Below are 13,470 nucleotides of genomic sequence, written 5' to 3'. Positions count from 1 at the left end.
TAATGCACCTATGCAATTTGGCATGGCTGCAATGGCATGGAATGCCAACTTGGTTGCAATGACCTCTGCAAGTGTACGGGGTAGGGCAATGTGTTCCGACACATGGCGCAGCAGAGCGTCCAGTACCTGTCCGAATATTTTTGAAAAACAGGGTTGTGAGAGCTCACTAACTGTGTGCTGATAAGTTCCGGTGCCTAGGAAATGCAGTACTGACACCACCTTCAGGAGGGGGGGGGTAGCGTTCGAGATGGCAAAGTGGCTTCTGATGTCGTCCTCAATCATGGCGGTGATGTACATGATTGTTGGACGGTCCAGCCGGTATAATGTGTGGATCTGTCCTGGGGTCAGGTTCCAGGGTGAGGCCCTGATGCGGGCTATTACAGGCTGCCTGCGGGGTCGTGCCGGCTGCACAATTGGGTTTGGCATGGGTGTAGGGTTTGCTAACTTACGCCTGCGCCTCCTCCGCCTCATCCTCCTCTGCACCATTGCTGCCACCATGTGCACTGCTGCCTGTAGGTTCAATAGTCCCAGTCCCCAATGCTGCTGCTGCCTGCATCGTTGTGTTTGGAGTTGGCCTGGGTGTGGGTGTGGCCCTTTTGTAGCCTCCCAGTGACCTGCTGGGTCCGGCTAGCCTGATTTGGGGCACCTGTGGCCTGATTCACCTCTCCTGGTACTGTTTAACGTCATGTTCGCGGTGGCGTCGATACCGCCTCCATGGCCATGGTTTTTCCGCCATTTTTGTGGCGGTGTTTCCATGTCTGTGGTACTCGTGATGCCCATGGTGTTTTGTGTTGAGGTAACTGGGTGGTTTCGCCGCCGTCGCGTTCTACGGATCCCTTAACTCCGCGGCAGCGGTTTGTGGTGGTGGTGGTTTTTCCGGGTTCGTGGGTCGTGATTGCACGGTCACGGAAACAACGGTGGTATGGTTTTACTAGTGGCGTTAAGTCCGGGTTGGCAGACTCGTAAGGAGGCCCTAAGTCTTTGTTTTTAATTGCTCTTAGGTGTTCTCCAATTCTAGTTTTCAATTTTCTAATCGTGCTGCCGATGTATATTTTCTTGCATATGCATATTATTGTATAGATCACGTTTTTACTATTGCAATCGATTAGTTCATTGAGCTTAATCTTTTTTCGGTCAGGTTTCAGGAAATCTTTTTTTCGCATTGCACATGTAAGGACATATGGTACAGTTATTGCACTGAAAATTGCCTTTTGTTGGCTTTTTTAGCCATGTTTCTCTGTTGTGAGTTTCCAAGCTTATGTATTTTTCATACTTTTGGTTATCAAAATGTGAAGGACTTTATAATTTTCTTCAGATTTTTGCAGTTCCTGAAAACCACGTTAGGTCTTTTGTCTAAAAGATTGATCATTACCGGATCTGTTAACAAAATATTCCAGTTTTTCTGTAGAATTTTTTTGATAGTTTTGTTGTTTGTACTGTAGGTTGTGATGAATCTAAGTTTGTTTTGTTCTGGTATTTGATGAGGTTTATCTTTTAGCAACTCAACTCTTGTTCTTAGTTTTTTTTTTTCACAGCCTGTCACAGATGTTTGTGGCTGTATCCACGATTTTTGAATTTCTTAACCGTTACGTCTTGATATTTTGTACATTCCAATTCTGAGGAGCAGTTTCTTTTAATTCTGAGTAATTCCCCATATGGTATATTTTGTATTATGTGCCTCGGATGGTTGCTAGTTGCATGTAGCACATTGTTGACTGCTGTGCTTTTTGTGTACAGAGTTGTTTTAATCATGTGATCCTGAATGTAAAGATGAAGATCTAGAACATTGATAGCCTGTTGACTGAATGTGATAGTGAATTTAAGATTGTAGTTGTTGTTCAGAAATGCATAGTATTCATTCAGCTGTTGTTCTGTACCATTCCAAATCATAATGATATCATCAATATATCTTCCCCAGAAAATAATTCTGTTATCTGTAAAGTCCGGGTGTTGCCATGCAAATTGGGTTTCAAAATGACCCATGTATAAATTGGCGTATGACGATGCAAATTTGGTCCCCATAGCTGTTCCTTGGATTTGTTTGAAAAGTTTGTCTCCGAAACAAAAGATATTATTTGTTAAGATAAACTGAATCATTTCCAAAATCAGGAGGTTTTGATCTTGTAGAGATATGGGCCGGGTTTTCAGGAAGTGATTTGCTGTGAATGATACTGGTGTATAGTGACGTCACATCCAAAGTTACAAACCGGAAATTCTCTTCCCAAAATATATTTTCAAGCTGTTTGATGGCATGGGTTGTGCCTTTGATATATGAACTGATACTTGCGGCGAGTGGTTGTAGAAAGTGATCTATGTATTCCGAATTTTTTTCCGTAAAGGAGACAAAGCTGTTGATAATGGGTCTACATTGTGGAAGATCTGTAAATGGTTTATAGACTTTTGGCAAAAAATATATTGTTGGAAGAATCGGATGAGTAATGTTCATGTATGTAAATTCTTCATATGTGATTAGAACTTGTTCTTTCCAATGGTTGCTCATGAGTTGCCAGTCTTTTTGCAAATTCTTAATTGGATTTGTTGTTAGTCTTTGGTAGCATTCTGTGTTATTCAGATGATTCATTGCAATCTGAATATAGTCTTCAGAAGAACTATATTACACCTTGATCGGCTGACTTAACTGTAATATCAAAGTTTTCTCTGAGTTTCTTGATCGATAGTAGTTGTTGATGGCTAAAATTGTTTCTTACTTTGTGTTTGGATCATTTAAGATACAGTTGTCTCAGTTCGCTTTGTACCGCTTTATGGAAAAGATCTATTGCATTGTCTGTGGGTGGAGTTGGGATGAATTTTGAGTGTGGTTTTAATTTTGTGTATTTGGATAGACCCAAGGTAATATTTTGTTCTTCTGCAAAGCTTGATATTGTATGGACATCATCTTCTTCCGCTAGGTTTAGTAGATTGATAGTGTTTTCTACTTGACTTGTTGACAGATCTGAACAGATCTCTGTAGTTCGCTTCAATTTCTCTTGGGTTAAATTTGAGAAGAATATTTTTAGTTTCAATTTTCTGCAGAAACGGTATAGATCCGTAATGGTTTCAAAATAGTCATAGGTGTTTGTTGGACAAAAAGTGAGACCTTTGTTTAATGCCGAGATAAGTTCTTTTGGTATTTCTTGATTAGTTAGATTGATTACTAGGTTGTTCTCTTCCGTTGTTGATTCATTGATCTTGTTTGGACTCCATTGTTTTTGTCTGCGTCTTCTTTGTTGGTGTCCTTTGCCCCAGAGTCCCCCCTTTGTCTTTGTGTATATTATGTCATAGTAATTCCCCATTTTTGGTTTTGTCTTGAATTGGATCTGGTTTATTTGAAATGTCTGTATTCTTCTAAAAAAGAAGAAGAAGAGGATGGTGTGGGGTTCTCAGAAGTGGTTTTGTCCTGACATTCTTCTTGGGTTGGTTCCGTTGGTATTTGTTCTGTTTCACTTAATGATTCTGATTCAGAAGAAGACAGAGTGGCACTCAGAGGACGATTGTATTTAGCCTTGTCAGAAGTTTGTGAAAATGGTTGTCTATTTGCGGGCTTGTTGAAGGTGTAAACTCGTTTGAACTTGTAATCCAGTTTGTCTCGTAAGAATTGTCTTTGTTTCTTAAGTTTAATTTCTTGTGCAAATTTGTCTATGATGTTCTCTAGAATTTCATATTTTTTACATTTTTCTGGAATATTCAAAATTTCAATGTTTTCTTTTATCGTGGTGATATCTTTGATGATTTTGTCATGTTGTTTTTTTGCATTATCTATAAGTTTGTGAATCATCTGTCTTGAGGTGTTAGTGAGTAGTTCTTCCCAGTCTTTGAGACTTTCAATATCTTCCTCATCAAATGGTGGAAATATACATATTCTGAGTCCTCTTGGTATTCGGCCTACTTTCAAATATTGTTCTAGCTTCCTTCTCTCCCACCAGCATGATAGCTCAGATTTTAATAACTTCTCTTGTTGTTCAAAAAGTAGTTTTAGAGAGAGTTTGAGTTCGTTTTTTGTTCTTGTGTGGCCGGTGCCTTGAAAGTCGAGAATAATGATTCTCACTCCTTGTTTCTTTCAGTGAAATTTTTGAGCATGATTGATTCTAATGCTCTCAACATTACTGGAAGGCCCCTCAACAGCGTGGAGGAGCCAGAGGGCAGGCGATGCGCGCCCATCGTGACCTAACCGAGGACCGCAGGAGGGAGGAGGTGTATCGAACACTCCTGAGGCCAGCGGACGCTCCGGGGGTACAAGATGATTTCTGCAAAGAAAATCTGGCACTCAGTGATCCAAAAGATCTTTTACTGGCGCGGCATGAGTTGAAAGATCTGGTAGTAAGTAGCATGGTGGTAAGGCTTGCCATCTCTTGCGCAGAGGGAGGGCGATGGAAATTCAGCTGCGGTCCCCATCCCGAAGGAAATCTAGTTTCAGGTGGAGCTAAATCCGACAGTTTGCCTAGTGTACCTGCCGCGCAACCTCATGTCCTGCCAGTCCGGACAGGCACAGATGGGCTGGACTTTGGTGCGGCGGGCCCTTTCCCGCTGCGCCCAACCACTGCGCTGTCGGTGGGAAGTATTCCTCAATAAACACATGGCAATTACCTAAACCAATCAGCTTGCAGCCAGGATAGAGGGCGACAACAGACTACTAGCCTGTGCATGCAAGTATGAAATAGAAGGCACTGCAATGTCTGAGCCGGGCCTGGGGTTGCTGTGAGGCCAGACACCCGCAGCTCATAAGAGCAGGCTATATAAAGAAAGCAAACAAGGTGCCAGTGATCATTAAAATAATAAATAAAATGTATCCGAAAAATTATTGTGTAGTGCTAGTCAGAGGCGGCCAGTCACCCGCCACGGCCAGGGAATAACCCTGTGTGTAAAAGGAAAACAAGAGGTGGCTCTAACTTAAATAAAATGCAGTAAAGAAGATAACAGCCGGAGGAAGCCGTACCGTGTAAATCGTATAATAATGATTACCTGTTGAAGAACGAAGCAGTGGGGGAGTCTCATTTTAAAAGCATCACAGAGTATTTGCAGAATAATGTTACAGGGGAGGCTAGTATGGACATTCTATGGGAGAGATTCAAGGCAACTATACGGGGGGTATTAATAGGGTTGGGATCGCAAGCCAAAAGGTGTAGGGCCAAGCAGGAGGAGGTGTTCACAGAGGGGTCGACAAAAACAGGAGTTCGAAGAGACTTAAGGGGCTTAGGAAGTGTAAGGCAGATCTTACGGCTCTGTATTGCAGGAAAATATCCCGTTAATGTTAGGGTATTTTTTTAAAAGAGCACACTTATCAAATTATTGGCGCATTTTAATATTAGTATTTTTTGTAGGAGATTTTTCTCTTCTGCCGACTGCATTCCTAGATGCTGCTCATGCGCACAGATATTTCTGTGTTTAGAAAGGAAGATGAAAATCCCACAATGCAGAATTACACAATCCGGTCCACTATTCGAGATTTATCAAAGAATGTTGTAGCAGTGAAGCGACATAATGTTTTTGGCTATTTGTCTTAATTTGTCCATTACTTTGACTATCAAATACCACAGCTACCCTCTAGAGGGGATCTGAATTGCAATTCCCTTTACCCTATGCTGATTTGGGACACAGTGGGACATATTACTTTGAATGTAGGCTGAAAGACAGGTCTTCAATTCAGATTAGCCATCACAGCTATTCATGTTTTGGTCTCACTGCTAAAACAAATGTAAAAAAATAGCAAGTGGTTGTGCATTTACACAGGTATCCACACACAGGGCTTATTTCCTACCTTCTGGCACTGTCGTTACAATTTGGTGCCACGTATAACATTTACTTGCATCAACTTGTATTTGTTTCTTCTTATGCTGGTACGTTGTAACCCATGTCAACAAACTTGTATTTTTCTGGTGTTGGTACATTGGTTAACTTGTAAGCCATGTCAACAAACCTGGACTCAACTGTCTCTTTATGTATGTACTTGTAACAATTTCTTAAATTCAAGCGCCCAGATACATCAGGGTTAGGTGTGCTCTACAAATAATAAACTAAACCAATCCTGTGTGTCTACATGTTGCAGGCCATCGGTGTATTTAAGAGCCATTATGGAGACCAGGATAGAATGGTTGGTGAAAGACACCCATGAGAAAGTAGACTACTAGAGCATACAACCCACACAAGGAATCTGCAGCAAAGGAGAATACGATCTAGAAAAACGTGACAGAGGTAGACTACAATTACAGTTATTGATTCAGAAATATGGGGGGTACGCAAACTTTTATGCATTTTATTATGCTACATTCTAGATGCACCATAACCGCTTAAGAGAATATGCGCAGTTGTCTCCCCCATCATTGATTAGGAGAAATACATCCGAGCTGCACAAGTGATCAATAATAAAATATGAAGCAATATCTGAAACCTGCAGTTGAACAGTACATAGGTAGCGAAAGATGCCATGAACATTAACAGTAATATCGTAGACCATTAACGCTTGCATCAGTAACGCAAGACCCAAACGAACTTGGAAGTGATAAACCACAAGTGAAATCAGTTGTGCATTGGTCAAAATCTATTGGATTACGAGCCTTATCAAGCTACGTCCCAAGCAGAGAAAAATGAAAGACAACATACCTTGATGGTCCCGAGCTTGAAAAACTCGCCAGAGTCATTGTAGATCATGTTCACAAAATTGTTTCCTATGTGCCTTTTCTTGTTGCTGCGGTTTGAATCCACTTCCTTATTGGGCATCAAGGTGGCAATGTGAAAAATAACTACGGAATCAAAAACATCAACTGTGTCAATGGATTTAAGATTAAAGTTCTTAAATGGATTTTACGTCTAACAATTTCCTCAGCACATGTTCTATTTTCTGTCCCATGCTACAGCAAAGGTGGTAGCAGGTTTTAATATACTTCATCCACACAGGTTTGCAAGATTAGGTGCATCACATGACAGACACTGTATTAATAAAATAGGCAATTTCCAAAATAACCATCTGTGCATAGCAGCAAATCTGGTGTTGCATAATATGTGCAATCATCATTGTTTCAATGATCAGAGAATAGAAATATTGCCATACTGTAATATTGATTTTTCAACCTTACCGGAGCTCCAATTACCATTTACATTATGTACACAATTGAAAAATATGAGTATTACAAAATTAAAAACCTCAATTCTCTTAAGGGATTAGCAAATCATTTGGGATGTGGTCCAGGGAGTAAAACGTCTCAGATTTTCAGTCTAGCTAATGTTCCAGCACATTCAGGAAACCATTCAAAATAGCTAATCCCAAATTCTGTTAGAATAAACCTACCTTGCATAATGTCATCATGCCAGCAATAGGTAAACTGGCCATCGTCACCAAACTCATCCAGGCCACCAAGAAAAATCTTATCTGGTTGAGTGTCGCGGAGCTCAATAAGCTTCCCGAGGCCAGTCAGGAACTCTGTGTACCGGTAAGACCCATGTTCATTGGAAAGGATAGCTCGTTCGTTGGTGGCCTACGACATGGACAAACAAATTTCACATCAAAGGTGGAAGGGTGTGCAAGTGGTGAGATCCTCAAATATTTTAGTTACTGAATCAAGACACTTTAGAAAAGTTTCTCTGCTTAAATTCTAATAGAAAAAAGGGGTGCAATTTGGGGATCTGATTCTCTGACATTTCATTCTAGTGCAGTTGCATAATGCATAGAATTAAAAAGGTGATGTAAAGGTCTATGAAATGTGCAAACTAACCTTCACCAGTCAGTTCTGTGTTGACGTTATGTTAGTACGATTTCAGACTGTACCGAATCACCAATGTAGTAAATTTAGAGCACCCAGCCTTAACTATGGAGTGACGTCCTGTGGTGCCTCCAGAGGTACCCAGACGTCTTCTGGACAAAAGGAAATGAGTAAGGGGAAGATAAGTGGATGAGGAAGCAGGAAATAAATGCTAGAAACATAGGCAGGAAGGGAGGGATACAGTGGGGAGAATGTTTTTTTATAGCGTGGTGCATATCATTCCCGTTTGTGGACTATAGCCTGCAAAAGGGAGGAGATGGATATTGCCTAAAATGTTGTGATAGTTGGGTTGCGTTTTGAAGGAAGATTTGCGAGTTAGTATTTTGGTAGGCTGATCCAATGAGACAAGTCATGATAAAAGCATTTCATCTTTTTTTTTTCTCTCCCATGGGTAGAGTTGGACATATACCTACCACTTCTAGGACTGCAACTAAAACACACTATATTCGAAAACAAATTTCGGGATTGGGCACTTAAAGAGGTGATTCAATCTACATTAGTTTGACCCACAACTGAGATTGCTCCCTAGTCTGAACAAATCCTTGTCTGTACAGGATGCAACAGAATCAAAAGGATGGCCAAGATAAAAATAATCCTACTCTTTAAAGTCCTTACCCTTCCGGGTACCCTCTATAAAACAGAAGATGCTCCAATCCTTGTCCCAATAATAGCTAAAAATCCATCGTTAGAAAGAGCATTCCCTATTCTAGAGATATAAAAAAAAATAATACAAAGATAAAGAGTTCCAACATCAAGTACTCTCAGTATGGCCTTCCCCCAGGACTTCTTCACTTTGCAGACTCTGGCTCGTCTGATCTTTCCCTTTCGGGGTCTCTCCCGGCCATTCTGTTCCATCAGGTTTTGGGATCTCTTCTAATTCTTGGTCATGTTAAGTCTTTCCCGAACCTTGCATGCAGCACATGTGCCAGACCTCTCCAAAGGGCGGATTCGTCAGGAGCGATCACAGGTCTTATCCCAGACCTTGACATTTTTGTTTTTATTGTGGGTCTCTTTCCAGACCTTCAGTTTCAGAGGTCTTTTCCTGTACCTCTGGAGCTTTCATAGTCTCTTTCCAGGCCTCCAGTCTTTCAAGCAGTTGATAGGCATTTCCTCCCCAGTACCAGGGTACATGTCGGCAGTCTAAGTTTCACACTGTCCAGTCACAGGTCCGCTGTACTTGCTCTGATTTTGGAGTTACTGGTGGAGGGGTAAGCTTGTGGCTCACAAGATCGGAAGTTGCTCTGCCTTCCCAGGTCTTTCCACAGCAGATTGTCAGCGAGCAGCTTTTCACATTTCTTCAAAGTTAATTATGGTTTCACAAAGCAGGTTTCTCACTGGTTGGCCTCTCTGGTATGGTCTCCTTTTGTATCAGGGTTTTCCAGACAAACACTCACCCCAGTGTCATGGTTTTCCTTCCTCTTGTCAGGTTGACACTCTCTTTCAATCCTTGATTCCAACCTTTTTTCCAGGATCTTCACCTTAATAAGGCTTTTCCCACCTTCTATATAGTGCACGAAGAGGGGTTGATGTCCATCTCTGTATCTCCATAGATCGTTCCCTACGATAAGGTTTAAGTTACTTACCTGTCACTATTGTTCTGCAGCATGGGTCTGGCATGTATTCATATGCTCTTGAATATTCCCTGTTGTCAGGCTGGGAATCCTCAGTAAAAAGAAAAACAGTTTCACTTTAAAAACTGTAGTTCTCCTCTAAACCAATCACTGTCCTCTGGGTCAGACGCCCCATCCAATGATAGTCCTCTCCATATGACCCACCGCTGGCAGTCATCTTCAGATTTGGTAAGAACGTTAAGTGGCAGTAGGACCAAGAGCCACCGCAAAGGGGACAGAGGGAGGGTTTGCATGTGAATCCATGCTGGGGCAGGCGCCTTCACTGGCGGGAAAGACCAAAAAAGCCCCTTGACGAGTCTGTGGGACCACAACGAGGATCTTCGCAGGGATCTGGTGTAGCGTGAGATGGCCGCCAGGTGTATCTTGATAGATGTGTGAGCCAGACCGGCTTTGGCCAAGGAAAGCAAGTATGGAAGAAGCTGTGGGGCTGTGATATTAGAGGGGTAATCTTCTGCGACCGGCGCCACATTGAAAAACAATTCCACTTACGGCTGTAGTACTTTAGTGTCGACGATGCCCTGGCTTTGGCGAGGACCTCCCTGCAGTCCACTGGCAGCACATAACCTCCAAACTGTAAAGCTGTAGGAGCCATGTCTTCAGGTTCAGAGATCCTGGGCCGTGATGAAGGATTGTGCCTTTTGCCCTGGTGAGCAGGTCCGGATGTACCGGAAACTTGACTGGAGGGGTCACTGACAGGCTGAGTAGGTCCGGATACCAAATCTGCCTCGGCCACGGTGGGGCGATGAGTATCATCTTGCACCGACACTGTCCGAGTGCGTTGATCACACATAGCTGGAGGGGGAAAAGCGTATAGAAACAGACCTTCCCACGGGAAGGAGAAAGCGTCCCTCATGCTCCTCAGCTGGTGTTATCTGCTGGCAAACTTCTGGCATTTTCAGTTTGCTGCCATGGCAAAAAGGTCGATCGGAGGTCTGCCCCATTTGACGAACAGACGGTCCACCTGATCTGACAAAGTTCCCACTTGTGGCAGGAGCGCAGTTCCCTGCTGCGCGAGTCTGCTATGATGATCTTAAAGCCTGCCATGTGGAACGGAACGAGGAACATCCCTTGTTCGGTGGCCCAATGCCACAAGCCCTGAGCTTTGTTGGGGAACGCTGGGGATTGGGTGCCCCCTTGCTTCCGGATGTAAAACATGGTGGTGGTGTTGTCCGTGAAGATCCTCACCACCTTGCCTCTCAGAAACATTTGGAAAGACTTGAGGGCCCAGAACACTGCCCGTAGCTCCAGGATGTTGATGTGCAGATCCTTCTGCTGCAGAAGCCACAGACCTCTGGCGTATAGTTGTCTGGTGTGAGCTCCCCAACCTTCCAGAGAGGCGTCTGTGGTGAATGTCTTTGTGGTTTGCAATTCCATCCCCTGGACGACCAGGTGGGCACATACGCCCCACCACTCTATCGCTCGCTGGAACTCCTCGTTGAGGGGGGGGGAATCTTGTCTGCAAAACTCCCAGACACTTCTAGTCAACGTACATCTAGGAATTCCTGTAGGGGTCGCATTTGTAACCTGCAGGGACGGACGAGGTTGATGCAGGACGACATCATGCCCAGCAATGACTTGATGGCCTGAACTCTGGCCGTCTTAGCCGATGACAGTCGCTGTACCTTCCCTCAAATGGCGACTAGCCTCTCCTCCGAGGGGGATGTCAGGCAAACCACTGTGTTGAGTAAGGCATTGAGGAACAGCGCATTCTGCAATGGCGTTAAGCAGGACTTTGGATAGTTCATGGAGAACCCCAGCTCCGTCAGCAGTCGGACGTCTCCTTCGTGTGCTCATCAGCCAGCGCACAGGAGCAGGCACGTACCAGTCAATCGGGTACACTTGTATGCCCTGCAGACGTAGGTGGGCCACCACTGGGGCCAGGCATTTCGTGAACACCCATGGGGCTGACTTTAAGCGGAATGGTAGGACCTTGAACTGGTAGTGTTGGCATTTTACCACGAATCGTAGGAACTTCTGATGTTTCCTGTGGATGAGAACATGGAAGTATGCATCGTCCAGGTCCAACGATGTCAGGAAATTCCCTTACGCCAGTTGGACGAGCACGTGCTGCAACGTGACCATCCTGATTTTTTGGGACTTCGGGTATTTGTTCAGACGGCATAGGGCCTCCAACCCCATGTCTTCTATTTGACCAGAAAGTATCTGGAATAGACTCCAGAGCCCCTGAGCCATTGGGGAACGAACTCTATCACCCCTTCCCGTAACATGGCTCGTACTTCCTCTAGGAGCTGAGAGATGTGCTGCTCCTGACTGGCAACTGGTGGATTACGAGGGCACCTGTGTTAGAACACCAAAGTGTGTCCCTGAGTGAGAACATCCAGCACCCATCTGTCGGTGGTGAACTTCTTCCAGGCGGTGACAAAAACCTAGTCAACCGGCCTCCCACTGGGGTGCATGAGTAAGGACCCGACGTCTTGGCCGGTTCAGGCTTTCTTGGGCACCGGCACCCTGCCCTGGGGACGACGGCAACAATGACCTCTGCTACCGTAGGCCTGGAAGCGACCCCTGTAGGCTTCCTGCCTGGAGGATCAGGGAGGTTGCCAGTACAATGTGGTGTATCCTTTGGATGATCGGCTCAACTTTGCCGTGGAGGAGCGAAAAGACGATCAATGCTGCTGCAGAGTGCCAAGGGACTCGGCGTCTCTGTGTTCGTCTTTTTTTTTAATTTGTTTTTATTGTTTACAATCTTAACGAGGCAATAACACCCTCCCCGCCCTCCCTCCCTCCCCCCTTCCAAACTGTCCGGACCGTAACGTTCTACACCACAAGTTCCATCTCTGTGATTATTGTGAGTCATCTGTGTCATCGCCAGAGGAGCCTTCTTCCTTGGGGCTGAACAACATAACTTAATGCCACCCATTGAAGTAGGTCATCCGAGGGGTCCTGTCTTTGTTGAATCTGAGCCGTCTCCCAGACAGCCGTTTCGGCATTCGTCCATTTGCGAAGGTCTTCCCACCACGTGGACAAGCACGGGGCCTGAGGGCGCTTCCAGTTCATGGCAATACGTCTCTTGGTGAGTATATACATTAGGTCTTTTAGTCTATTTAAGGGTCTATTCTTCTTATTTCTGGGGTATTTTCCAAGGATGCATGCTTTTGGCGTATGTACCTCCAAGGTGAAGTCCTCCTCGGCTGCCCTGGCTTTGACTTGTGCCCAGAAGGTCTGTATGGTGGGTTATCCCCAAAACATGTGTGTCATCCCTGCTTGAGGTTCTTTGCATTTGGGGCATCCAGTATTCTCGGCTCTGCTAAATCTGGAGATGATGTCCTGTGTGAGGTATGCTCTGTTTGTGATATAAAATTGAATGAGCTGGAACCTAGCGTTCCTAGATACCTTCTTGTGGTATTTCATTCTGTCCTCCCACTCTTTGTCTTCAAGCTGCGAGCCGAATTCCTGTTCCCACTTTACCTTACACTTAAGGCTTTGATGGGTGGTGCTGTCGAGCAATATTTCATATATTCTGGAGGTCTCGTGGCCTCCCTCCGCCGCCCCCAGCAGGCCCTCAATGCATTCGTGTCCGGTATCCCAGGTCTCCATTGTGGGCCAGCGGGCTGCTAGTCTTTTCACCACCGCGTTGTGCAGTAGGAACTGTCCTCTGTGGATCATAGAGGCTTCATGTAGCTCAGTGAAATTCAAGATTCCCTGGTCATCCACCAGGTCGCCTAGGGTGGCGACACCACTTGTTTCCCATATGCCTCTTAGTATCCTGTGGCTTCCCGGCCTGTTAGTCATAATGGCAACTATCGGGATCTGTGGAGAGTAGGGATCTGGTAGTTTTGCGGCCTTGCAGGCTCTTTTCCATATCTGGGTACCTAAGAGGATCAGGAACGAGTGTGGGTGTGTAGTTCCCGGCGCAGTCCATAGTAGGTCCCTTAGTAGCAATTGAGTTACTCCTGGCTGCAGCAGGCGGGTGTCTGTTGAGGGCTCGTCGGCCATCCATTGTATCACATGCTTCAATTGTCCGGCTAGATAGTACAGTTCGAAATTAGGAACCTTGAGGCCTCCTTTGTCATAGGGTCTCTGCATTGTGTCCAAGGCGACTCTGCGCCTTCCATCTTGCCACA

The 13,470-nt window shown here is 44.7% G+C and overlaps 1 protein-coding gene across 4 annotated transcripts in view; it reads right to left on the bottom strand.

Annotated features, from left to right (window-relative positions):
• The window catches only part of TSC2 (TSC complex subunit 2), a 1,437,517-nt gene that overhangs the window by 216,639 nt on the left and 1,207,408 nt on the right, over positions 1 to 13,470 (bottom strand). For all 4 annotated transcript variants that reach the window (XM_069647328.1, XM_069647330.1, XM_069647331.1 and 1 more), the window contains 2 exons: positions 7,283 to 7,469; positions 6,598 to 6,737 (listed from right to left, as the gene is read on the bottom strand). In XM_069647328.1, coding sequence (XP_069503429.1) covers positions 6,598 to 6,737; positions 7,283 to 7,469 — 327 coding nt within the window. The remainder of the gene's footprint in view (positions 1 to 6,597; positions 6,738 to 7,282; positions 7,470 to 13,470) is intronic.

The sequence above is a fragment of the Ambystoma mexicanum genome, chromosome 2q, assembly GCF_040938575.1.
Source record: "Ambystoma mexicanum isolate Mex_15411 chromosome 2q, UKY_AmexF1_1, whole genome shotgun sequence".
Classification (NCBI taxonomy): domain Eukaryota; kingdom Metazoa; phylum Chordata; class Amphibia; order Caudata; family Ambystomatidae; genus Ambystoma; species Ambystoma mexicanum.
The sequence above is the reverse complement of the archived record's forward strand: the minus strand, read 5'-3'. Positions and strand labels throughout refer to the sequence as shown.